Source organism: Mesocricetus auratus, unplaced genomic scaffold (assembly GCF_017639785.1).
Source record: "Mesocricetus auratus isolate SY011 unplaced genomic scaffold, BCM_Maur_2.0 Super-Scaffold_100028, whole genome shotgun sequence".
NCBI lineage: Eukaryota > Metazoa > Chordata > Mammalia > Rodentia > Cricetidae > Mesocricetus > Mesocricetus auratus.
In genome coordinates, this window is record NW_024429209.1 from 3684063 (window position 1) to 3711329 (window position 27267).

At 43.7% G+C, this 27267-nt stretch overlaps 1 protein-coding gene and 1 non-coding gene across 3 annotated transcripts in view; one reads left to right on the forward strand and one right to left on the reverse strand.

Annotated features, from left to right (window-relative positions):
- The window catches only part of Rpn2 (ribophorin II), a 50950-nt gene extending 26054 nt beyond the window's left edge, over positions 1-24896 (forward strand). Inside the window, exons 9-18 of one of the 2 annotated variants that reach the window (XM_013124091.3) lie at positions 734-839; positions 7948-8039; positions 9765-9879; positions 14020-14214; positions 15218-15304; positions 16955-17050; positions 18711-18786; positions 20448-20577; positions 21994-22041; positions 24558-24896. In XM_013124091.3, the coding sequence (XP_012979545.1) occupies positions 734-839; positions 7948-8039; positions 9765-9879; positions 14020-14214; positions 15218-15304; positions 16955-17050; positions 18711-18786; positions 20448-20577; positions 21994-22041; positions 24558-24570 (958 nt within the window). In that variant the 3' untranslated portion in view covers positions 24571-24896. The remainder of the gene's footprint in view (positions 1-733; positions 840-7947; positions 8040-9764; positions 9880-14019; positions 14215-15217; positions 15305-16954; positions 17051-18710; positions 18787-20447; positions 20578-21993; positions 22042-24557) is intronic. The other variant, XM_005084596.4, reaches the window with a different exon arrangement.
- On the reverse strand, positions 8614-8724 carry LOC121134619. Its single transcript, XR_005871710.1, has one exon. It is a non-coding gene; the product is annotated as a U6 spliceosomal RNA (small nuclear RNA).
- Positions 24897-27267: the final 2371 nt, after the last annotated feature.

Below are 27267 nucleotides of genomic sequence, written 5' to 3' on the forward strand. Positions count from 1 at the left end.
GGCTGTTGAACCTATGTCCTCTGCAAGAGCAACAAGGGCTCTTAACTACCAAGTCACCTCTTCTGCCCCATAAGTACATTTTAAAAACTGAATGAGCATCTGTAACTGTGTGTCATGAGCAATTGCCCCGTGGGATTAAATATTTGTCTCCAATCATTTTAATGACTATTCTTAATATTTATATTTCTAAAAAATTAAGACTTGGTTTCTATATAAAACCTTATTTAGTACTAGTGAGTTATTGCCATACAGTGTTGGAATATTGGAGAGAACATATTTTTTTCCATGGTGAAGGTTTCCCCACTAGACATCAAATAATCAAGTGAACTTTTCTCTAAGGGAGATGGTATGGTACGACAGTAAAAGTCATTGGAGTCTTTCTACATGATTATAGGGACTCTCCACCTTTCTTCTATTTAAAATAGAGGATTATTAATTTGTAAAATAAAAGTAACATCCTTTTTGGTAAAAATGATATCAAAAAATTACACACAACTCTACTCCTCTACACCAACATCTTTGGACTTTTGGACTATTTCCTTGAGTGATTTTATTGATCAGCTTAACTGAGGCTCAGTAGTAGAGCACTGTACAGCATGCCCTGGGCCCTGGATTCCACCCCCACCACCAAAAAAAGGAATGACAACAGAGGGTGATTGAAATCAGACTGGCAGATGTGATATATTCAGGACTTCTCTTGAATTTTTGTTAACCTTGCTGTCATTCCCAACAGGGATGTTTTTGAGCTAAACTTCAAGAATGTTAAACTTTCCAGTGGTTACTATGACTTCTCTGTCAGAGTTGAAGGGGACAACCGTTACATTGCAAACACTGTAGAGGTAGGTGCTTTTCTTGTCATCCCTGTAGCCACATTAATGTATGTAAAACGATGAAGGCATGAAGCCTTGGTCATCTGGTATATTGACTTCTTTTGCGCCCAGGCTAAGGTGACTTTGACCTTTTGATCCTTCTGCTTCTGCCTTTGTTCTGGGATTTTAAGCAAGGACTGTACACTTTAAATTTTCTTTCTTTCATTCTATTTATATTTATTGAAATTCTACTGTAAGAAAAATAAATTGCCCTTTCCCCTTCATTTATTTGTACAATGTAGTTTATATAGTGAGCTTGTAGTGTGTTATGGATTTTTATTTGACCATATATTATGATCTTACAGTCACTTAATTTGCCTTTGAAGATATCCTCAGCTAGACACCTTTGACATTCTCTTTAAATAAAAAGAGTAGGCAGCTAGAAGGTTTGACCTTTTCAAAAGCAGGACCTCCTCGCCACTGTAGATACTTATTTTGAAGTTTGGCAGAGAGGAAGATGTTTTCTGAAACTCCAGTCACTGCCTCATGTCTGACCTTTTGGGCATGAGACAGCTGATCTGATCCACTCACTAGAACATAGTTTGGATAGAAATTAATTTACTGTGTATATTGAACCTTTAAATTCCAAATTATTTTTCATCAGTTTCCTTTATGTGACCTTATTTGCAGTATATTACATTACAAATAAAACTCGTACTTTTCTTGTAGCCTCTTTCTCCTGTGTCTGAGAACAGCTGTCTAGCTACAGTGATAGGCTCACACTTCAGGCTCTTTCCTGCCTTCATTTTCATTTCTACTCATTCTCCAGCACCTGCCCATCACACTGTAATGTCTTTCGAGAGTCCTTTGTTGCTCTATAGTCTCACCGACATTGGTAGTTTCCATTTATAGGATGTGGAGTATAGTGTTGCCTTGTGATGTTTCTCTTAGATTCGTTGTGAAGTTGGGCACTGTTCTTGTGGTCATTGGGCAGCTAGGTTTCCAACCTATGAGTTGTATGTCTGTTCCTGGTTGTTTGTAAGCCTGCTTCCCTTGCTGGCTTTCAGAAGTTGTTCTAGACACTAAGCCTTAGTTGTGACCTTTAGGTTTCTTCTTAGAATTAATTTTTAGCCTCTTAATGCACAGAAATCTTAAAGCTTTTTTCTAGATTACAGGGTGGGATTTTTTTATATATATAGTGTGTTTGGTGCATGCGTATGTGTGCAGGTGTGCTCATGTGTATATATATGTGTAGAGACAGGAGAGGTCCTCATTAAGTCATCTATTACCTATTACCATCTCCTGTCATTTAAGACAGGGTTTCTCACTGAATCTGGATCTTGCCATTTTGGCTTGCCTATCTGTCTGTCTGTTTATCCTCTGAATTTCCCAGGATCTACCTGTCTCTGCATGTACACACACACACACACACACACACACACACACACAGTGCTGGTGCAAGATACATACCTCCATGCCAGGCTTTTATATGGGCACTCTGAATCAAACTCAAGTCATCTCATTTGCTTTGCTGAGTCACTTCACTGTGAGCTATGTCCTAGCCCTGATTTTTTTTTTTTTCATGTCTTTTAAAATGTTAAGGCTGGCAAAATGGTGGAGTGACTGAAGGAGAGAACCAATTCTCACAAGTTGTTCTGTGACCCCCCCCACATGTGCCATAGCATGCAAATCCATACTTGTACACATACAAATAAATATAATTAGATTTTTTTAAAAAGAAAAGTTCTTAGTACCTCAAGATTAAAAAGTCCTCTAATGTTTTCTTCCAGCAATTTTCAGAGCATTGTTCTTCTGATAGCTTCAATATACTTTAAGTTTGTTTTAATATCCTCTTGGTGATTGTAAAAAGCACATAATATCAATATTGTTTTCTTCATGTGTTGCCTTTTCTTTGGGCTAGGAACTTCATGTGGGTAAAGCCAAATATTAGTCAGTCAGTGTTTAGTTTCTATCTTTCCCTCCCTCCCTCCCTCCCTCCCTCCCTCCCTCCCTCCCTCCCTCCCTCCCTCCCTCCCTCCCTCCCTCTCTCTCTCCCTCCTTCCCTCTTTCCTTCCCTTCTTCCCTCCCTCCCTGACTTTATTGAGATGTAGCTTATAATACCATGAAATACACTTATTGAAAGTATGTAGTTAGATATCCTTGGCATTTTAGGATTGTTTAGCTGTAACCATTCCTGTCTATTCTAGAACACTTTCATTTTCCTAAAAGTCAGACTTCCATCATAAGCAGATGCTCTCGGGGCTGGAGATACGGCTCAGAGGTTAAGAGCACTGACTGTTCTTCCAGAGGTCCTGAGTTCAATTCCTGGCAACCACATGGTGGCTCACAACCATCTTGAATGAGATCTGGTACCCTCTGCTGGCCTGCAGGCAGAAGGCTGTATACACAATAAATAAATAAATAAACAAATAAATAAATAAATAAATAAAGCATTAAAAAAAAAAAAGCAGATGCTCTCCCGTCTCTTCTGCCCCAGCCCCAGCATCCACACATGACTTTCTTTTTGCTTTGTCTCTTCAGGATGCTCATATGGTTGTAATCACACAATATGTTAACTTCTGCCTCTGGATTTTTCTCACTTAGTGTAGTATTTTTAGAATTATCTATGATTTAGCATGTCTAAATACTTTATTCATTTCTGTGTCTGAATAATAAACATGTTCCTTTATATTTGATACTTTGTACTTAGACTCTGTGTGTGTCTGTGTCTGTGTCTGTTTGAGCCCAGGGCTTCACATATTCTAAGTGTAGGTAGTTTTGCTTTTTGGCACTTATAAATGATGCTACTGTGAACATTTATGTGTAAGTTTTTGTTTGAACATTTGTTTTCTGTGTCCCATTCCTATGTACCAGCTTTGGTTGTAGTTTCTCTGCATCCTTTGCGTTAACTTTTGGACCCAAAATTCAGTCCTATTGACCTGTTTTGTCTGTATTCTAGTACTACCTGTGGGTTATTATAACAGCTTGGCTTCTTGTAATGTCAAGTCTGGTGTTTGTATGAGTGTTTTTGTACTTGTTGGAAAAACTGAGCACAAAATAGCAGAATTATCTAATACCTGTTCATGCAACAATTATCAACCTGTCAGCCCTTATGGAGGCCATTTATTGTCCTTTCCCTTCCTAGGGATGGCATAAGCAGGAAAAAATTTCTCTCCCACTTTATCACATTGGAACTTGGTATGTGTCCGTTTGTGTGTGCATATCCTTTGATTTCTTTTGCTATATGTGCAGCTTTACTCTGTAATTTCAATAATAGTCACATTTAGAACCTCCGAGCAGGTCAGCAAGTCCTGTTTGCTCCCCCTTAGAGATGCCAGCATCAGTCCAAGTGCATTAGTGGTAGTTTTGTGTAGAAGCCTGTAATAGTACCTATTGACATTGGACTGACTGTCAGGGGAAGCATGGGTTTTGGAAGCTTTCATTAGCATTAATTGCCCCTAATGCACCATCAATTTTGACAGTAATAAGCCAAACAGGGAGAGTTATTACTCTCAGCAGAAAGACCACATTTCCTGGTGCTGAAACATTTTGGGGACTGTCTATGGTATACAGTGTAAACAGCAAAAGGAATGGTTTGCTCCTGTGTGGAGTGGGCCCAGCTGCATTACAGTGGCACACAGCCCCTTTCCTGTTTGAGACTGACCCCACAGCACTGGCCTGAAGGAAGAGCTAACCAGCAGGGACTCTACACCTAACTTTTAAAGCAAGCCTGAGAAAGCTGTGGTCTTGTTTGTACAGTCTGCTGTAAGAGAGTATTTCCGGAGTTCCATTTGTAGTGAGATTTTAGGAGTGAAAGGGTTTGTTTTAAGCTGTTCTCTATTCACTAGCAACCCTGCAGTGTTTCTGTGCAGCAAAGGGAGCTTGTTATTGGCAGCCTTTTAAAATAGGAAAACAAACCAAAATTACTCAAGTTCACTGCAGTTTGCTCTTGTGTGCATTCCATGTGTCAGTATCATCTGAGAAATGTCTGTATAGTCTGGGAATGCTTGTGGTGGTTCCTCTAGACAGACATTCAGTGGGATCTCAATGAGCAGACTTTGATGGCTGTGTTACTGCTCATGGTTAAGAAACATGATAGCTTCATTATTGCTATGTTCTGGATACGCTGAAGAGTCTTGTACAATCCTTAGGCATTCATTTATCTATCTTTGTCTGATGAGAGTAAAATGATTATTTTGAATATATTTATTGGGTAATGCTTTTTTATTTTTAAACTTAGTCTTTGACAGTTTTATATATGTATGTAATATTCTCATTACACTCACCCCACCCTTTTATCCCCTCCCATCTTTGTCAACTCTTCCCTACCAGTTCTCCTCCTACTTTGATGTCTTTTTGCTTGTTTTTGCTTGTTGAGAGAGAGAGGAGACAGAAAGTTGGGTGGGTAAGGAGGTGGAGAAGAAGATCTAGGAGAGGAAAAATATGATCAGTTTTGGGAATTTTTTATTTTAAATTTTAAAATAATGGACATTGAGCTGGGCAGTTGGTGGGGTATGCCTTTAATCTAGCACTCAGGAGGCAGAGGCAGGTAGATCTGAGTTCAAGGCTAGCCTGGTCTACAGAGAGAGTTTCTAGACAGCCAGGACTACACAGAGAAACCCTGTGTTGGAAAAAATGAAAACAAACATGACTGTATATATCTGACGTTGTCCAGATTATCCTAGTATTTTAAAAATTAAATATACATGTGAGTGCGGTTTTTTTCAAAGTACAGGAAAATTGTAATGAATACGAGTCTTCTCCCCTATCCTCTCAATTCAGTTCTTCTTAGAGAAGACTATCGTTGATTGTTTCTTGGATGCTAAGAAAAAGTAAAAGATGAGTCTGGAGAGATGGCTTAGTGGTTAAGAGTGCCTGCTTCTTTTCTAGAAGCTCTGAGTTCAGTTCCTAGCATCCACATCAGATAGTTCACAAGTGCCTGTGACTCCTTTTCCAGGGAATCTGATGTCTCTGTCCCCCATGGACACCTATATTCATGTGTACATACCCACGCTCAGATGTATACACATAATTTAAAATAATAAAAATAAATGTCTTGTTTGGTTGGTTTTTTTCTTTGTTTTTATTTTTTTTTTCAAGTCCGGGTTTCTCTGCCACAAATAGAGGAAATGTCCTACAGTTTCTGATAAATCTTTCATATTTAAAAATTTTCATAAGCAAAATAGAAAACTCTATTCAGCCAGATAAGTGAGGCTGCTGTCACAAAACAGCTTTTATTGAAGCAGGAGAGAAGACTGCTAGAAAGGATTACTTTAATTTTTCCTTTTTCGGCCTTGATTTGCACCTGTCATACCTTGATGTGGCATCTTGGAAAATGTCAAGGCTCTCGGGCTTGATCCTGACACTTAGATGAAACCGTCAGATTTGCCTAGGATTTCTTTGAGTTACACTCAAAGCCTATCATATTTGAAAGGGTCACAGATATGTTTGCACATAAATGTGCCTTGGGTTTACATAATTTACACATTCAAACTTAGATTTTTAACTAGAAAATGTTCAATGAATAGACTTTTTAATGTGTTTTCTGTCTCTTTTGAATATATACATTTATTTTTACCTTTTTTTTTTTTTTTTTTTTGGTTTTTACGAGACAGGGTTTCTCTGTATTGTTTTTGAGGCTGTAGATCCAGCCCAGCCTCAAACTCACAGAGATCCGCCTGCCTCTGTCTCCCGAGTGCTGGGATTAAAGGTGTGCGCCACCACTGCCCGGCTTATTTTTACCTAATTTAAAATTTTCTTATTTCCTGGTATTAGCTAGCTCCTCTTTTTGGAAATGTTTATAAAGTAAGAGCGAGGACTGTCTGGCTTACACTTAGAACAGATTCCAGATCCCTCTGACTTAAAACAACCAAGGTTTCTTTTTTGCCTATGGCAGGTGTCTTTAGTGAGTTAGTAAAATGCCCTGCGTCATGTCATCCTTACTCAGGAAGCCTGCCTGAAGGAGCAAGACTGTGTCTGGACATTGTCTGTGTCCAGGACTCTTAAGGCTTCCACAAAGAAATAAACAGTCCACTTCCGCTCACATTTCATTGGTTAAAGCAAATCATGTGTCCCTCTGAGATTCCAAGGGGAACCAAAGCCAGTGTGCTGACACATGTACCGGAGAGAGTGGGGACTACTTGATGAACAATATGGAGAGCTACCATGGCGTCTTGTGTCTTCATGGAAAGTGTTACTGCTTGGCACAGATGAAGTATTGGTAGGAGGCCAGAGGCTGATAGTGAGGCTCAGATTGAGCACTGAGCACTGAGCATGCATATTCATGACTTTGATGTCCTCATCTGAAGCAGCACTGCCTTCCTATTGTGCAGATTAGCATGGCTGTACAAAGCCAGTGCCTTTTGTTGAGTAAATACTAAGAAATCTTTGCTGTTGTTAGTACTTACTGGCATGAACTATTTAAATATTTAAACATCTCATTTGTTTGTTTATTTAATTGGTTATTCCAAGACAGGCTTTTCTTGTAGCATTGGCTGTCCTGGGACTCACTCTATGGACCAGGCTGGCCTTGAACTCGGAGAGATCCGCCTGCCTTTTTTTTAGAAACTCCTTACTCCCTTCTGACTCCCTTTTAAATGTATACCAAAGCCAGAGAAGTGAGGAACGGACAACAGCAAGTCTTACCTCTTAGGGCTCAGGGTGGGAGTAGTGAGAATGCCATCTGGCCTGGTTGGTCCCTTTCACTATGGTCTTGAAGACTCCGTCCTTGAATTCTCTTCCCACCTTTATTCACGTCTAAGATAGGAACGTTTAAAGCAGGGGTATCGCTCAGTTGGTAGGGCACTTTATATTTTTGCACAAAGCAGTAACTTCAATTCAGTGTGATAATACATACTTCTGCCTTAGTAATTTAGGAGATAGAAGCAGAAGGGTCCTAAGTCATCCTTGGCTACACAGTTCAAGGCTAGCCCAGGCCACATGAGACTGTCTCAAAAAGAAAGAAATGAAGGAGGAAGGAAATGTTGGTCTGTGGATATGACTCCATGGTGGTTCTTACCTACCAATGCAGGAGATCCTGGATTCCATAACACACGCATACACAGACTTTGGATGTACACAGTAGCTCCTCTCATGCCCACCAGTTGACTTGATGACTGTCTTCTGTGTTTTGCTGTAGCTTAGAGTCAAGATCTCCACTGAAGTTGGCATTACAAATGTGGACCTTTCCACTGTGGATAAGGACCAGAGCATTGCACCTAAGACTACCCGGTAAGTGGGATGCCACCTAAGCACTGGGGACCCCAGGCTTCAGAGCTGCAAAGAACAAAACTGGGCACCGTGTCCCTCTAGGTGGCATTTCTGTGGTGGCAGTGACCCCACCCTATCGCAAATTCAAGAGACTGCTCTGGGGATTCTGGTGGTCATGTAAGCATATGGGGATTGTTTGTACTCATGTTTAGTTCATGAGCCAACTCTTGTAACCTCAGACTGTAAATCTTGAGTCCACTGTGCCATTCATATTACTTAGTTCAGACAACATTTTTTTCTGGTAAGGTAACATTCTCAAAAGAGGGGAAGCAGTAGATTAATTTCTGTTTTACAGAAGTCTTATCAGAGTTCTGAATTATCTTTTGGTGTGGCCTTATAGAAATTCTGGCCAGTGGTCTGAAACTACTTGGAAAGCCTTAGACCTCGCTCTGAGACTCCTGTTTCTCTTCCCTACCCACAGAAAGCACTGCTAATAAACCATAGCACTTGCTCCTCCTGAACCAAGGCACAGCTTCAGGGTTTTTTGTTTTGTTTTTATGCAACCTCCTAGGTAACCATTAGTATTTTTTAATGTAAAAGTATGGAACACTTCTTAAATTTGTGTGTCATCTTTGCACAAGGGTCATACTAATCTTGTCTCTGTATCGTGACAGGCTTTTAGTGCATATGGTGCTAAAGTAAGCACTAGCCATTAACATTTGATCAGAGTTGACCACGATGCCTGATACATACCATTTGTTAGCATCACCTAGATCCCCATTTGGGGGGAGGAGTGGGAAGCAGCCTGTCTACATCTTGGGTATAGTTCAGATCCCAACTTCACTCTGTGGAGAGGCTATAGAGGCAGATAGATGAACCCTGAAGCTATTTTGAAGTCAGAGAATGCTTTAAGTCAGACTCACTCTTTTTAAGTCATGTAGAGCTGGACTTCTTGTCCCTGACTTGCTTGTTGCTGCAGTGATAGTACAGATACAAGCACTATTTGAGAGTGCACTACAATAATGTCTGTAAAAATGGTTTGCAAAGTTAATTCTCTGTAGAGTTGGTTTTGATGAGTAAAAACAAAGCCAGGTGTGAGTTCTGTAACCTTTTGGCTTATTGATATCTTGGCTGTCTTTCTCTTCAGTCCCGGGAGACAGCTGTGGAGAAAACAGCTTTCCTCATCAAGTCTGCCTATTGAGAAAATGACTTTTTAAAGCCCAATTTCATGACAGAGAAACAATTTGCAACAGTCCAGAAAGCCAAGCATAGGAAAGAGAAAGCCCAGCACTCCCTTCTTTGCTTTGCCCCCCCCACTTACCAGCCTCCCTGCTGCTGGCATCGGTCCATGGCCGTCCCTCTGCATCCTGCCAGCCCTGCAGTGGTGCACACAGGCTCCCTGCACCTGAGCTGGGCCGGTTAAGAGCGTGGGCCGTTGAAGTGACTGCCTGGAGGTACACATTCTCACAGAGCATTTTCCCCAGACCCTGATTAAAGTTTTCTCTGCATTTCTCAGTCAGTCCTGGCCTGAGGCTGAGATTGTAGCTTAGTGGTCTGGTCAAGCTTTCTGGTCTACCTTGTAAGAAAAGAAAAGACTTCTTCAGTCCAGCTTTATTGATCCACTTTGCTTCTAGGCCACAGATATTTCTGTACATTCTGTGGAAGTGGTAAAATGAGTTGGGCAATAATTCCTGTTCTTAGACAGGGAGGCCCTATCAGAATCTGACTATATAATATCTCTTTCAGGGTGACCTACCCAGCCAAAGCCAAGGGTACGTTCATCGCGGACAGCCATCAGAACTTCGCCCTGTTCTTCCAGTTGGTAGATGTGAACACTGGTGCTGAACTCACCCCTCACCAGGTCAGAAAGAAGCCCCTACTGTTCTGTCCAGAAATCAAGTGTACACCAGAGCAGTGATGTTGTGACACAGATGCAAGCAAATATCACATTCCTGGTTTCAGAGCCTGGCTGCACCCTGACAGTCCTTGTCTCCTGTGACGCACTACTCCCTTTGTAGTGAATGTTAAACATGTCTTTAAAAAAAAGATAAAAGATTAGCTGAGCTCATTGGCTCAGACCTATAGGCACAGATAAGCAGCTTGGGGTAGCTGAGGCAGGAAGATAAGTTCAAGGCTTTCCTAGACCATCAGGTGAGTTCAAGAGGAGCCTGGCAGATTGGTGAGACCTGAGACCAGTTTACAATAAGACAGAAAGGGCAGGGATTGAGCTTAGTGGTAGAGCACTTCCCTACATTCCCAAAGCCAGTGTGGGGGTGGGGAGCTGGGGGATGCTCATCAGTGAAGAGCTCTTACTGCTTCTGTGGAGAACCAGGCTTTGGCTTCCTGCATTTACACACATGGCTGCTTACAGCTGTCTAACTGTAGTGCCAGAGGCTCCAGCACCTCCTTCCAGTCTCCACAGCTACAGGCGCACAGGCAATTCTCATTCATGCTCATGGACAAAACAGATATATAAAATGAAGTAAAAATTTTTTTAATAAAATTAAGTAAATAAAAATGTTAAAGTATTTAGAAGATGTATTTAAGGCAAATTAACTCTTGGGGGGGTTAATTTTTTTAAAAAGTAATACTTTGAAACATTTTTTTGGGGGGTGGAGTATTGTTTCCAAAATGGGATTTTTCTGTGTAGCCCTAGCTGTCCTGGAACTCAGAGATCCATCTGCCTTTGCTTCCTGAATGTTGGGATCAAACATACAAGCTACCACTGTGGCTTGAAACAATTTTGAAAAATGGAAAACCTAGTCAAAGAAAAAATTTTTTTTGTTCTTGCCAAAGTAGATTTTCTGTTGTGGGACTCTGAAAAATATCCTTTCAATTTTGTGCCTATTTTACATTATAAAAGCAAAAGGCATTATGTATTTTGATTTAAATTTTTTAAAAAAAATTATATGTATGATTATTTTGCCTTCATGTGAGTATGTACATGTGTGCCTGGTGCCTGTGGAGGCTAGAGGAGAGCATCAGACTAGTGATTGCAGGTAACTGTAAGCCCCATGTGGAACTCTTTGCATTGTTCCAGTACTTACAGTCTTACTTGTAATCCCAGAACTTGGCCATTCCCCCTCCCCGTTTTGTGTATGTATGCTCACATGTATATGCAGCACGTGTAGGGATTCGAGGTTGGTGTTGGATGTCTTCCTCTATCACTGTCCACTGTGTGTTGAGGCAGGGTCTCTCACAGGCCTGCAGCTTGCTTTTCAGTGCTCTGCCTAGCTGGCTCACTCTCAGGATTTCCTGCTAGAAGTACAGGTGGACCATCATGCCTATCTGGCTTTTACCAGGGTTCCAGGGAACTGAATTCCAGTCTTGCTTACGCATCAATGCTTTACCCATCTTTCCAACCCCCACTTCTCCATTTTTAAATATTTACTTTTCTCCCATATTCTTTCCAGTTCTGTTATATCCATCTAACAATGGAAGTTGTTCTTCTACTACAGTGTACATTAGTATCAACTAAAACCTTGTAAAAACCATATGCTTTTAGCCAGATAGAAGTGCTTGGGAGGCAGAGGCAGAGGCAGTTGGAACTCTTGAGTTCAAGACCAGCCTGGTCTTCAAAGCAAGTTCCAAAACAGCTAGAGCTATACAGAGAAACCCTGTCTTGAAAAACCAAAAACAAATAAACAACAACAAAAAACCCTTGTGTTTTTAATGTAAAAAAAATTCATAGTGCGTAGAATTTAACTCAGGATTTTAAGGAGTTTATAAGAGAGGAAGTAAGATGGCTTAGTGGGTAAAGGCTCTTGTTACACAAGCTTGTCCTTTCTAGAATATAAATCCAGCGGAAGAGAAACAGCTACACAAAGTTGATCTCTGACCTCCAAACAGCACATGGTGCCATACAGTCCCGTGCATAAGTCATTCTCTCTCACACACAATAATAAAGACTTTTTTCCCAAGACAGGGTTTCTCTATGTAGCTCTGTAGACCAGGCTGGCCTTGAACTCACAGAGATCCACCTGCCTCTGCCTCCAGAGTGCTGGGATTGAAGGCATGTGCCACCACCAGCTGGCAACAATAAAGTTTTTGTTTTTGTTTTTGTTTTTGTTTTGTTTTTTGTTTTTGTTTTTTTTTTTGGTTTTTATGAGACAGGGTTTCTCTGTATTGTTTCGGAGGCTATTGGTCCAGCCCGGCCTCGAACTCACAGAGATCCGCCTGTCTCTGCCTCCCGAGTGCTGGAATTAAAGGTGTGCGCCACCACTGCCTGGCACAATAAAGATTTTTTTAAAAGGAGCTTAAAAGATTTGTAAACCGGATTCCGCATGAATCACCTGTCGTCCCCCAGCTTCCCATCTCTCTCGTCCCTTTCAGTCCTCAAGAGCTGCTCTTGACTCTGGCACATAGTTAGATGGGAATTTTAGGTAAAAACATTGAGTGCTGAAAAACATTGTCAAAATGGCCTTTGTTTGGTGCACTGTACTGATGTTAGCAGTGGACCGCCAAAGTGGGTTTATTTGCAGACCCTGTTTCTTGTGGCTCTAGATGCTGTACCTGTGCCTCTAGTACCACAGTCCTGGCTATTATTTCACCCCCAAACTTCAGGTGGCTTAGCCAGGTCCTGTGCCCATACTGACTTTTAAGAACCTTAGCCTCTCATGCCAGGTAGTGGTGGCACATGCCTTTTTAATCCCAAGATTTGGGAGGCAGAGACAGTCTGATCTCTGAGTTTGAGGACAGCCTGATCTACAGAGCAAGTTCCAGGGCAGCAAGGGATACATAGAAACCCTGTCTTAGAAAGAAAAAAAGAAAAGAACTTCAGCCTGTCAGCATTTCCTAGTTCTGTCCTAGGACATTTGCCAACCACATAGACCCAGGAAGAAAAGGAAGAGAAGAAATCAGAAGACTTAAATTGGGAGGGCTGGAGGTCGGGAAGAAAACGTAAGGAAATGAGGCTTTGACTGGATTTTCCTGGGTTCTTTCTGTAATTTGTGATTACATAGGTGTGACATCTTGAAGATGAGTATGGCAGTCCAGGTGGAAGGCAGGCATCTTCCCACCCCTGGATAAGACTGATTGCTATAGCTGGGATGCTCCTCATCATGGCATCCCTTCAGTAATTTGATGTGTGGACTTGCAAGTGAGATTTATGCTTTATGCGTAGGTCCAGCACTAGCTGTGTCACTATGGCAACTCATTTAATGCTCTTGCCTTAAAATCTGTAAATTGTAGCCAACCACTTGTCTTGTTGAGTTCTTTGTCTTGAAGCCCTTGAAAGGAAATCCTTGCATGAATATTCAATTTTGTTGCAGTTCTAACACCCATTGGCATAAGACCTTAGTTTCTTATGCCGTAACTGATGGCACCTTAGACTCATTGTACTAAGACTGGGTAGCTGCAGGTGCTTGGTTGTTGGGTGGCTCATACCACACTACATGTTTTGCACACATTATTACAAAATCTTCATACAGATGCAGCAAGAAGTTAGTATGTGTCCCTCAAAGAAGTCAGTGTACAAGGAGGGTAAGTAACCTATTTGGCTACCAAGTGATGGAGCCAGGTCACTGTCTTGAGGGCCAAGCTGTCTGTGTCACCAGGTTGCACCATTCCATTAGAACTCTGCAGAGCGTCCATAGCTGCATGTTGAGCTGGAAACACTAGGAAATTGGAAGTGAGCCTCTCGCAGTTCCACCTCGTCTCCCTTCTCTTCACCCTCTGCTGAAGAAGCTAATGGGGAGCAAAGTGGCCAGAAGAAACTGCAGTTGCAGCAGAGGGCAAATTATCCCACACTGGGCATTCAGCTTCCCGGTCATTGAGCGTTGGCTGGACTCCTAAGTTCAGTTTCTCTCCTTGTCAAGCAAAAAAGTTGTCTGCAGGGTAGGAACTAGTGTAAGATGACTGCTTCTTCCCCTCTCAGCAGGTCAGAGTTCTCACTATGACAAAAGAGTAGCACTCTGTTCCTGGCTGATTCAGTGTTGGGCCCATGGGGAGTTCTGAGATGCTCATATGGAAGGTGTTTTTTTGTTGTTGTTGTTCTCTCCAGACATTTGTTCGACTTCATAACCAAAAGACTGGCCAGGAAGTGGTGTTTGTTGCTGAACCAGATAACAAGAATGTGTATAAGTTTGAACTGGATACCTCTGAAAGAAAGATCGAGTTTGATTCTGCCTCTGGCACCTATACACTGTACTTAATCATCGGAGATGCCACTTTGAAGAACCCAATCCTCTGGAATGTGGTATGTGCCTGATAGGCGCGTAGGTGAGGATTGCTGTACTGGGCCTCACACTGACAGCCTTGCTGGGAGGCCCTGTGTTCTGCTCTGCGCAAGGACACTCTGTGGCTTAGTGCAGAGTGGATGCTTAGTAAGTACTGATCAAATGAATGAAATATACAGTTCCCTTGAACTTCTATAATCTGTCAGAAAGAGGTTTTCTTACTACATCAAGGCACTATACCTAGATGAAGAAGTATGGTCTTGAGATCTGTTATAGCCTGGAGAGGCAGAGGGCAGTGAGTAGTGAATGGTAGGTGTACAGAATGCTAATAAATAATGTCCAGCAGTTATGATTATATTATAGGTTACACAGCTCTTCCCTTATAGGTCTCACTATTTAATAGTTCTTATAACAGAAACTTCCTGAAAGATGACTTTGGAGCAAGGAATTGAGGCATCACAGGGCTTCCTGGAATAGCATCTGGGAGCACAAGTTGAGGAGCAGCCTCCAGAGAAGCTCAGTGCGCTTTCAGAGTTGTCTTTTTCTGAACTTTGAGTCTGGTGGAGGAGCAGAAAGTGATGGGATAGGAAATGGCAGAGGGCAGATACAGCATTCAGATAGGGCTGGTCTTCATGCAGGGTGAGAGGGCAGCTGCTTTTTTCCTTTTCTTCTCTAGGACTTGAAGATACCTTTGTACGAGAGTGCATTTTCACTTTTTTATGTGATTAAAGCACACTTCCCAGGACACCTGGCAGTTTCTGATTACTGCTGTAGCCACCAGCACACCAGCTGGGGTTTTCATATTAAGCAGCGTTGGGGGCTTTCCCGCTCTACTAGTGGGAAATTGGAATCCGTGCTCTAAAAGGCACTTTGGGCAAATGCTAGGTTTGTTCCTGAGATTTTCAGTGCCTCTGATTGTCGACTAATGGGTGAGAAGTGATTGGACTGCACAGGCAGAGTCTTTTCAGGCGTAGCTTCCGCCCTCCTCTCATGCTGTGCCTCAAAACTGTTGTTGTTTTTCAGGCTGATGTGGTCATCAAGTTCCCTGAAGAAGAAGCTCCCTCCACTGTTGTGTCCCAGAGCCTCTTTACCCCAAAGCAGGAAATTCAGGTATATTCCAAAGATGCTATATCCACTGAGCCCAGAGCTGATGTGGACCCAGGGAGAGACAGCAAACTTCTGGGCTGTGACTCTGGCCCTTTCAGTCTGTTTGCATGGTGCTTTATGGTGTGACTTGGGCAGGGCAAGTTAGTGGTCCCACCTTCTAGCTGAAAGTACAGGAGAGATGAGATCAGATCCCAGACTACCACTGGGTGGTCTGAGGCACAAACAGGTGTAGCTGTCATCCTCTCTACTGACTAACATCTGAAATAGTCTTGATTAGCAGCTAAAAACTCAAACCGGGGTAGGGGGGAGCAGGGCTTTACCACTCTAGGCAGGTCCTTGTCTGTCTCAGGCTACTCCTGTTCCTTGCAACACAAAATAAGCAAGCTCTACCCAGCCCATGGGATGTTGTGAAGACCAACATGGATAAGGAAAGAAAGGCAATTTAAGTATCTCTGAAACCCTTCATAGAATATACACACAGTTATCAAGGAAATGAGGTGGGTTCCTCGGTGGACTACTCTGCAGTTGGGAGATTCAGTCAGAGTTGTAGCAGAATCATGAGTTCCAACTAATGAAATAAAGGATAAGTGCTCAAGGAGAGAGTAGAGGGTTGTTTCTAAATCCTTGTAAAGTACACTTACACAGCAGTATTATCTGTGACAGTAAAGGGGGCTGGGTGATCTACAGCAGCCACTATAGACAGCATTGGCGATCCCCTTAACATAGTGTCAGCAAGAGGAGCCAAGGTGACAATTCAGGGACTGCAGCCTCAAGGAGGGCTGCCTTCTCATAGAGCTGTGTTGACTGCTCATTGACAAGTGGGAAGGAGGCCGTAGTTACGTACTGCAGGACAAATATTTGAAAAGAGGGGTACACAAGTGTTACAGCTCATTTGTTCCTTAGAGGATCTTTTACAAGCCGAATGATCATGGCTGTCCCTAGAAACTCTTTACCTAGAAACTGAGTCAAAGAGTAACATGCCATTAGTCTCATGACCAAACCTCTACCTGGGCCTAAGTAGATCGTTGCTGCTTGTACTAGCTCGTGCTGTTGAGGGGATCTGCTCAGAATTCACTGTCTGGTTGCTCAGAGGCGTTCTAGCCAGCTTTGTGGTTTTCCTCTACAAGTTAAGCAGAGCTGGTGAGGGAGGTCTGTTCAGACCATCTGTAGAGCCATGGCTGGAGAATTAAAGTGTGAGTTGAGGGTGGACCATCTGTAATAGGCCCTGTTAAATTTTAAAGGGGGGGGTGGAGTTACTGTTGTTGACCAAGTAACATGACCTAGGAACCCAGAAGCATTTTGAAGTTTATAGTCCTCCTTGGGTGTAACATCCAAGCCATCCCTAGGACTGAGCTTCCTTTTGACACAAGCCAGGTGGCCCTTGGTGGTCTGTATCCTCCAGCCTCTAAATGGCAGTGATTTTTTTGAGGTAGAAAGGCTGGCCGTATACTGTCTGAAACCAAAATAGTGTCCTAGGAAGAGAGACCTCGGGATCAGAAGCCGCCTCTGAGAAACGGCGTAATGCCAACCAAAGGCTTAGCCTCTAGGAGGCATTTCCTCTCCACGATGGTTGACACTTGGTCCCTGGTATACAGGCAGCCCCTGCTGAGAAGAGTACATTCTGAAACTTCCTGGTGTGTCTTCTCTTGTCAGCACCTGTTCCGAGAGCCTGAGAAGAGGCCCCCCACCGTGGTGTCCAATACGTTCACAGCCCTCATTCTCTCGCCCTTGCTCCTGCTCTTTGCACTGGTGAGTAATTAGCATGGGCAGTGTGTCTGGCTCGAGGAAGACAGATGTAGCCATTCCAAAAGAGTCTTTGTGCTCTGCCTAAGTACAGCTCTGGAGGGGTCCAGCAGCTGGGACTTGAACTAATAGTCAGAAAGTTTTAGAATAACCAGAATTCCCCACAGGGCAGGGGTGGGGGGCAGCCAAATAAACTCATGCATTAAGAAGGGAGCATGAGAAAATTCCTACCAGCTACTGACAGTGACAAAAGTGTACAGTCCGAGATCTTCTGAGGGAGTGTTCAGATGAGATCAAGTGTAGAAAAAAGAAAAAAATTGAGGTCAGTGTTGATAGCTTTAAGAATGGAGAAGAGGCTATGCATTCCAGATCTCCTGGGAGCATGAAACCAGAGTGAACTCAAAAGTCCGCTTAAGAAGCGGTGTTAATTAGTCTGCCTACACAATGGGACGGTGTGCCAGTCAGCAGAGTGATAGATCTGTACACTGATGTCAACAGGTGTTACAAAAAGAGGCGGACAAGGAGGTAGGTGTATACGTTTAGTGTAATCCTCTCTGTGGAAAGGTTTTTAAACTACATTAATGTCACCTCTAAGGAGGAGACTTGGAGGCTGTAAAGGGAAGACATTCCTAATTTAAATAGTAACGTTTATTTGTGTGTTTAAGTGTGTGTGTGGTGTGTGTATACATACATACATGTGTGTCTGGGTTTGGTTTGGGTTTGGGGTTTTGATTTTTTTTTTTGTGGGTTTTTTTTTTTTTTTTTTGAGACAGGGTTTCTCTGTGTATCCCTGGCTGTCCTGGAACTCGCTCTGTAGACCAGGCTGACCTGGAACTCAGATATCCCCCTGCCTCTGTCTCCCAGGTGCTGGAATTAAAGGTGAGCACCACTACACCTGGTTTATGTATACTTTTTTTTTTAAAGACTGTCTTGGAACTGGCTATGTAGACTAGGCTGACCTTGAACGCACAGAGATCACCCGCCTCTGCCTCCAGAGTGCTAGAATTAAATGTGCCACCAGGCAAGACTTGATTTATATATTTTAACCAATTAAATTTTTTCCTTTCTTTCTCTGAAAACCATAAACATAGGTCTATAACCTCAAAATTCAGAGATTTTGGCCAAACAAAAAACAAAATTTTAGATATTATTTCTGACAGGTTACCTGTCTTAAATTAACTGGTTGATTTCCAACAATGAGCAGTGATTAAATATCGAAAGCACGCTGCAAGCTTTTATAAGCAGACCTGGGGTGTGGGTGCTCTTGCATTGGGATGGAGTCCATCACGAGAGCGTGTTCCTGCTGCCTGTAGCCTATTGATGGCAACCGTAGAGAACTTAGTGGGAGTATCAGTCACTTCCTCGTCAGTGTAGCTTCTCACCTCAGAGCTCCATGGTCTTGTTCTTTTTAAAATAGAAGAGTTTGCCATAGTTGAAAAGGATGTTCAGGTTTGAGTTACCCAAGCACAGTTGAGAGCAGCTGCTCTGTTGCCTTTCAGAAGGGAAAGGGTCGGTTCTTCCTGAGGACTCAAGTAGCTGGGAAAGTCCCTGTCTTTCTAGCGTGTGTGAACTTTGAAACTCTGGTGCTCACTGTTGGATTGGTATTGACATAGTATGGAACTCACTCTTTCTCCTTCTAATCTTCATTTATTTCTCCGTCATTCAGTGGATCCGGATTGGTGCCAATATCTCCAACTTCACCTTTGCTCCTAGCACAATTATCTTTCACCTGGGACACGCTGGTAAGTGCCCCAGGCTGCTAATTCTGTTTAACCCCCTCTGACATTTTGCCTGCCCACAAAAATGTCCTGTTAAGTAGGTCCACAACCTATTAACTATAATGGCTTAATAGTATAACATTTCCCTCTTCCTCCTGGACCTTTTAGGACAGTTAATATGATGATAAGCCTGTTTGGTCCATCAGCTTAGAACAGCTGTCACTCTATTGGGCTTCATTGTACTGGAGGGGCTGTGACAAAAACCATTTGCCCTCATTTAATAGCCCTGTTCATTTCCAGAGATTACTCACTTAGCATGTCTTTACACTGAGCCATCTTCCTGGATGAAGAGCATTTAATACAGTTTCCAAAGGTTATCTTTCCCCACCACATCAATCTTCACATTTGCTGGTGACTCTCTGTGGACAGTAATAGAATCAATCCCCTACCTCTGTCAGACGCACTGTCCTCCATTGCTCTTTGGAGGGTGTAGATCCTAAACAACCTAAGCATAACATAACAAGGCAGTAAATTCCCAGATCATTAAGCATTTCCAAGCCTTTATATTTCACTGGAAAGTTCAGTATTTTAATTCCTTTGCCTCTCCAAGGAGTCACCATCTCCGCATCCATCATACATGGCTACTCCAGGGGTCTATAGAGTCTCTTGACATTCCAGGCAAATGTGCATCTGTATTTTTCTGAGGGAAGGAAGTCTGTAACTTTGATCAGATTCTCACAGTGGTCCCTGCCCTCAAAAATGCTTAAACATCCCTGTGGTAGTTAGTTCATCTGTCACCCTGAGCAAAAGTGACAGGATGGCCTTTTTGCCCCACTTAGTTACTGGACTTGAATGACAGCCCTCCTGGGTCAGGCTAGGAGCAAGATCTGAATAGAAATGTATTTAGAGTCATGACTTTCCAGGCCAGTCTGCTTTTGTATGTATTTCCTCGTTTGATTCTCATTATTCAACCCTGATGACAGTGATTGGGGCAGGAACTGTGATTCATTTTGATGGTAAGCTAATTTGGTGTCTGAGAAACATAACTGACCGAATTCCACTGAGCTTCCCAGGCCTCTCTGCTCACATCCTCGCCATAGTGCCAAATCATTCTTGGAATGATTCTAATGAAAAGGAAATGACTAATTGGTTTATGTTCTGAATATTTTTATTAAAAATTTGAAACAAGGGGCTGGAGAGATGGCATAGGGGTTAAGAGCACTGCCTGTTCTTCCGGAGGTCCTGAGTTCAGTTCCCAGCAACCACATGGTGGCTCACAACCATCTGTAATGTAGTCTGGTGCCCTCATCTGGCCTGCATGGATACATGCAGACAGAACATTGTATACATAACAAATTAATAAATATTTTTTAAAAATTTTGAAACAAAAAATGATGATTCAGATACTATTAAGTAAAGACATAGCCCAAATGAAGGAAACAGAAAGTAGACAGGAATAGGCCTGTAGATCAGAGAGAGGTAAAGTAGCTGAAGTCAGATTTTTACCTTGAGATTTCTTGGTAAACAAAGCAAGTATAGAGTCATCCACTCTCTGCTGTTGAGATAAAGGGTTAAACATAAAAACTGCCTAGAAATACTGGCCTTTATGACAACAGGCCCTGCTCCTTACTTCCTTCCCCATTGTCACTGCTTCATGTAATTGGATGTCATGACATTTCTTTTAGCAATGCTGGGGCTCATGTATGTCTACTGGACTCAGCTCAACATGTTCCAGACCCTGAAGTACCTGGCTGTCCTGGGCACCGTGACATTTCTGGCTGGCAATCGAATGCTGGCCCAGCAGGCCGTTAAGAGGTAAGGCTAGGGGTGGACCAAGCTCCGGGGTGGGATAAGACATGTTCGTGTGGGCACTGCCAGCCTAGCTCGGAGACCACAAACCTCTGTGGCAGAATGATTGACATGCTTAGGGACAAGTCTTGACACCTTCATGCAGCCTGTTAGAGAAACCATAAGCAGGTCTTTTAAAGAGGAAAGTAACCTTCGTGACCAGTTACCCTACACATTCGTTATGTCAACTAAAGTGTGTTATATAAGTGGTATAGAGCTGTTAACTTGCTGGCTGTGTGAAAATCCTCCTTCTTGCCCTGCCCTCCTCCTATGCCCCCAGAGTGGCACCTCTGGGCTCTGAGCGGTGCCAGAGCTCTTCCTCCCACCCATAGGTTTGTGTTCTGCCCCTGGGCAGTTGTGTGGGCTTGGCAGCAGCTCCCAACAGAAGCATCCACTCAGGAGCCCACCCTGCTGCCCAGGAGTCAGACAGCCTGAGAGGCAGATAAATGCTTCGACCTTGACGCGGTGACAGCTTGACTTTCAGAACAGAATTGGAGGCAAATTTAAATGTCACACAGGTGTTTCCCATTGATTTGACTTTATTAGAACCTGGCTGATTTCAGCCATGCAAAGGCCAATAAGAAAAGGTCAGAATTGCTTTCACCTTTGAAAGAAATCATTTTCAGACGCACCCCATTTTCTCCCCTCTGGGACTTATGCTGGCAGAATGGAACTCAGTAGCATGCCCTTAAACACGCAGCCAGTTAGATCTGTTTGATCCAAGAGGGGTGTTATCAAGGAGACCACTGGGCAGGGAGGGGGTTCTCATTCTGAGCTTTGGAGTGCCTCATCATGAGCTCCTGTGCAAACATTCTTGACTTCCCTGTGCCCATCTGGATCCCCTCAGAGCTGCCCTCGGTAGCTGCCTGACCATGAGCTCCTGTGCAAACATTCTTGACTTCCCTGTGCCCATCTGGATCCCTCAGAGCTGCCCTCGGTAGCTGCCTCACTCTCCTGCCACTGTGCTCTGCAGCTACAAAAGGCCAGGGCTTGGTTGTTTTTCCCAAACAGAACGCTGTTCCTTTGCAACAACTGTTCTGATCTCCCAAAGAGCAGAAAGCTGAGCTCTGTAACTTCTTCTCTGAAAATTGTCCATGAGACCAGTGAGGTCACGGGGAGAGCAGTGTGAGGAAACCATTTCCTATAGAGTCCACGCAGTAGGAATTCCTGTGAATCCCAACTTGTATGCACTTGCTGGAAAGAGCCACGCCTTTCATTAGAGGCCCAGCCCCCTCAGCCCCCCCCCTTCACAAATCCAGAGCCTGTGCTGTCTGGGAAGAGGACTGGTCTTGACGGGAGTTCTGGTCGGGTTACCATATGTGTCCTCAGCTTGTTCTCTCTCGCTGTCCTTTCTTGTTTCTCAAACCCTCTTTCCTTTGGCAGGATCGCTGCAGAGCAGAGCAGTAGATTGGCAAAATATAGGACACTACGGTAAAGATGAAGGGCGCCTCGTCCCAGAAGCAGGCTCCCTTTCCTATCTTGCCCACTCCCTGCATGCTGGTTACTGTCCTGTTTTCAGCCTGCTTGTTCCTCCCCACCGTTCCCTACACCAGGGGGAATCCTGAGGCCGTTTTACAGCTTGCTGAATGAGATTGTGGCTGAACCAGGGCAACTTCTCCATGGGGTGCTGGTGAATATACAGTAACCCTGTGTGAGAACAAGAGTTGAGGGTACGACAGTCTAATCTGGGTTTCTTGACCCCTGTCATCCACCCCGACTATGTGGATCCAGTAAACAATGGTCCCATGGCAACTCCTGGCACACCTTGTCACTGCTTCTTGGCCTTTCCATAAACCCTGATCTCCACTTGGCCGAACCATGTGATATGGTGAGATTCAGTTGCGAATGACTGATGGCATGGATCAAAGCAGAATTGTGTCTGGCGCTCAGGGTAAGGCACACACTGGCCTCCTCCTGAGGGCTCTTGCTGAGGAGGCAGAGTCGTGAGGACCAGAGCAAAGGCAGGGTGCTGCTCCATGGGTCTGCTCCTGTAGATGAGGGGCCCTGAGTGGCTTTGGGCCCTTGTGTCACAACTACTCCTCTCCCTCAATCCAGCACTGTCATGTAAGCCCATGGACCATGCAAATGAGGGTGTGGCTGCCACCCAGGAGCACCACCTCCCTAACCTACAAGTGGGCAGGATTAGGCCTGTGTGACATAGTTGGCTGACCTCTGCCTTAAACCACAAGTAGGAAGGAAGTATTTTAATTTTCACATCATGTCCCCTTTTATCCCTTGCCTGGGAAATAGCTTTCCCTGCCAAAGAAAGCAAGCAGATCCCAGCACACCTAAGTTTTAATCCTCTGAAAATAGGAAAGTCAACAAAACCAGACTTAGAGCTTTTTCAGTGCAGTGTTGCGTATAAGCTGGGTCACCTTGTCCTTAATACAGAGAGAAAGTGGCATTTTTTTAAGAGGGGATTATTTTGTTGTTGTTTTCAGGTTTAAGCAAGGTGTGATGCCAGACTTGGTAGCTTACACCTGTAATCCCAGCATTTGGAAGGCAGAGGCAGGAGGATGAGGAGTTTACTATCTCCTGGGCTATAGAAGGCCCTGTGTCTACATACATAAGTAATGAATAGACAACCAAAACTAAGCATGTAGTCCTGTGACTGCTGCTTTAGTGAGATAGACTCATTACAGTCTAAGAGGCTCTCCTGTGCCTGTGTGGGCTGTCCCTCCCTCTGACCACCCTGCACCCTGGCCTTCCTCATTCAACTTTGCCCTTGATTCTTGTTGCTCTGTCTGAGGTGTTTGCTTTCAGAACTAGTCCTTTGCGACTTGTTGAGTTCTTTCATTCTTTACTCTGACTCTGAAAACCCTGACTCCTCCTGACCTCAAGTCAGACTGTTGGAGCCTTTGGGACTTGTGGGGACAGGGACCAAGTGTGCAGACTTAACGCCTGTGGCTCAGTGCTTTCAACTGAAGCCACATATTGGTTTAAGTGGGTATACTGGATGGTTTCAGTTCTTGGCCAAGGTCCAGAGTTGCTAATTCTGCAATACGAATTGTCCTTCCAGCATGGCCATTGCCAGGCACACACCCTAGTGTTAGGGATTTCTGAGCATTGGGAAAGGATTAGAGGCACACACTCTGGTCCTCAGGACCCAACACTGTGCCCGTGTGCCTTTCTGGGAACTGCTTTAGTGATGGGTTTGCAGCCTGCCACTCTGTGAGACTGGCACGATCTCGCTAGTCCTCACTGTGACCCCACTGCCCACTGAGAATGTAGTGTGCTGCTTCTGCTTGCCGTGTGCTCGCCGCTGTCACTTGGATTATCAGTTTCTCTTCTCATGCTTCCACAGCTCTTATAGTCAGGGGAAGGTGGGGGAAGTGGCAGAGAGATGCTTGTCTCATCTGAGAAGTGTGCATGCATCCCAGCACTCAAGAGGCTGAGGCAGGAGGATCACAAGTTTTGAACCAGCCTGAGCTACATAACAAGACCCTACCTCAAAAACAAAACAAACAAACAAACAAAAACCACTGAAACCAACCAACCAACCAAACAGCCTACACACCAAAAAGAAAAACTAAAACCAAGCGATGGTTTTTGTGAGCCAAGTGCCATCTTCCTTCCTCATTCTGTATTAGGTTAGGTGCAGAGTCTGTACTGGCCCGGTTACACTTGTCTCTGTTGTTATGATTGAACGCTCCCATCTTTCGGCCTGTACTGTGAGGGTGTGCCTGGAATTACCTCACCTGTACCTCCTCATGCTCCTTCCTTAGTTGTCAGGTTTGCTTCCTGGTTTTCAAACTGTCATGGGCTTCAGTTATTTTTTTGAAATGAGATGAAGCATATGTAAATGGAACCAGTAGATACAGGGCTGTCCCCTTGTCAATAACATCTTCCAGTGGGAGAATATCTTGATCTCCCTGTTGTCCCACTTAAGAACCATAACTGTCTGTTGCAACCATCAGTAATTGTGTTTTGTCTTCATTTTCTTCCAGAACAGCACATTAGTTCCTGAAGAAGGTTGAAGACCCTGCAAACTGAAATGATTGCTTAGCAAGGAGTGAAGACAGTTCATAATGCGAAAGGAGGAATAAGGGGAAACAAAACAAAATGAAAAGAATCTGTCATTTAAAAAAGTAAAAAGTTGAGATGTGGTTACACTTTTACTTGTTTCTCACTTTCTGTTTTACAGAGCAGATACGTTTGGGCCCAGATTGACTGTCCCTTTGTCATGATGCCTGGCAAGATGCTGTGACTATCCCAAATGTTGTTACATTTCAAAAGTTGGACTCTGTAATTCATTTACTTTGGAATAAAGAGAATGAAGATGGGAACAAAGATCTGACTGAGACTTTATTCCCATTGCGGAGCCCAGAGTATATACCGTGAGGGTGTGGCTGGGCCTGGGTTATTAGTGTCTCGGCAGTCACTGATTGGCCCTTCTCACCTCTTTCTTAACACTACTGAGAGTGGCCCAGAAAAGCCTTGTCCTTTCTGCTCCAGCAGTGAGCACCTGGTAGGAGCACACTCAGGAAGTACAGACCCTTTGTGTTCAGCCACAAAGACCTGTTCTGGGCTTTTGCCTTGAAAGTTTGGGCTTGGTGTGTAGGGAAGAATCAGAATTGTCTTAAAAAAAGAAAGCTGCCTGCCTCAGTCCATTCCATGAAGTAGTAGGTGGGTAATTTAGAAACGGTAAAATGATAATTTATAAACAGTAAGATAGGTGGATAGCTAAATAATTTATAAATAACAAGATAGGTAGACAGAGCTTACAGTCTTGGGAACTAGAACTTGAAGGCACTAGAACATTTGATACACAGTGAGAGAGACTCTTCCCTCCAGATGATGTTGGTGCTGTCTCAGTATTCCCAATGACGGAAGGGACAGAATGACAAAAAGCAGCTAGCTAATTTCCCCAGGCCCTTGAATGAAGGTGATAATCCATACACTTGTGTTCATGCCATGCATTGGGGATTCCTCTAACGTGAGTATAGAGGGACTCTAATTCAAACCGTAACGCTGACCCCTTGGGTAAACGTCTGTCATCCTAGCACTCCTGCAGTAATGTGGGAGTAGACAGGAGACTCACCTGGACAGTGGTGAACAGCTAACCTGGAGGACATAGAGAAACCCTGCCTCAACAGGTAGAACTGAATTCTCACAAACTCACAAATAGTGATATTTTAAAAACAAATGTGCCGGGCGGTGGTGGCGCACGCCTTTAATCCCAGCACTCGGGAGGCAGAGGCAGGCGGATCTTTGTGCGTTCGAGGCCAGGCTGGACCGATAACCTCCGAAACAGTACAGAGAAACCCTGTCTCGTAAAAACCAAAAAAAATAAAAAAAATAAAAAATAAAAACAAATGTATGTGACTGAAATTTGGCCCATTGTCTTTAATGCTTGTAATCCACTCAGGCTGAAGCAGGCAGAATATGAGATCCAGACTAGTTAGAGCTATATCTTAGAATCTTTATTAAATTTGGAGTCTAAAGGTTGCTTTGTAGGCTAACTGGATTTTGCCTTTGTGAGGAAATTGGAGTTTGGCTGGGGAAGGGAAAGGCGAGCCTGGAACTCTAGGAAAGTTCTATCTGGAATTCTGCAGTTGTAGGCCTTGCTTCTTCCAAAGGCTGCAAACCAGTGACCTATGAGTATTTTGTTTTATCCATGGTAGTTACTAGTTCAACTAGATGCCAACATTTAAAAAAGACATTTGGGCTAGGAAAATGGCTCAGTGCATAAATTGTCTATAGTTTAAGCATGAGAACCTGAGTTTGACCCCAGTACCCGTGGCTAAATGATGAATATACTTGTAATTTCATTACTGAAGAAGCAGGCAAATCTCCAGAACTCCTGGCATAGTCTGTGAGCCCCAAGCCAGCAAGAGGCAGTCTCAGAAACAAGGTAGATAATCCCTGAAGCTAACCCCTGGCCCCCATGCACACACAATTACAGATACACACAAATGAGATTTTATTTTTAAAAAACCTGTACTTTGACGGGCCAGAGAGATGGCTCTGTGATTAAGAGCACACACTGCTCTTGCAGAGGACTCCCAACTTCAGTTTCCAGTACCCACATGGGTCAGCTCACAACCATTTTAACTCCCCACTGGCCAAGTGGGCTTGACTGGTCACTGAGCCCCAGAGATCTGCCTAGCTCTTCCCCCTCTGCAGGATTGTTAGAGTCGGCACCATGCCTGGCGTTTTTATTGGCACTGGGGAATCCAGCTGGAGTCCTGCTTTCACAGCCAGCACTTTACGACTGAATCCTCTCCCTAGCTAAGTCAGGACTATGAAATGTTCATTGAGACAGGGTCTGAGCTGGGAGGTGGTGGTGCAGTATTTAACCCCAGCACTCAAGAGCCAGAAGCAGATGGATTTGTGAGTTTGAGGCCACCCTAGTCTACAGAACCAGTTCCAGGACAGTTGGCTACACAGAGAATCCACATCTCAACCAAAAGAGAGAGAGAAGGTCCCACTATGTAGCCCAAGTTGACCTGAAGCTCATGGCCCTCCTGCCTCAGTCTCCCTAGTATTGGATCATAAAATGAACCACCAGTCACAGCCCTTGACTATCTCTTATTTTCTGGTAGTTTCCCAGGTTTCAATCAGGTGTCCCCATCATAAATCAAAAGCACCTGTCATGAGCATGACATCCTGGACACGGTCAATAGAAGCCCAGTGAGCAGTTTGTTGCAAGTCTAC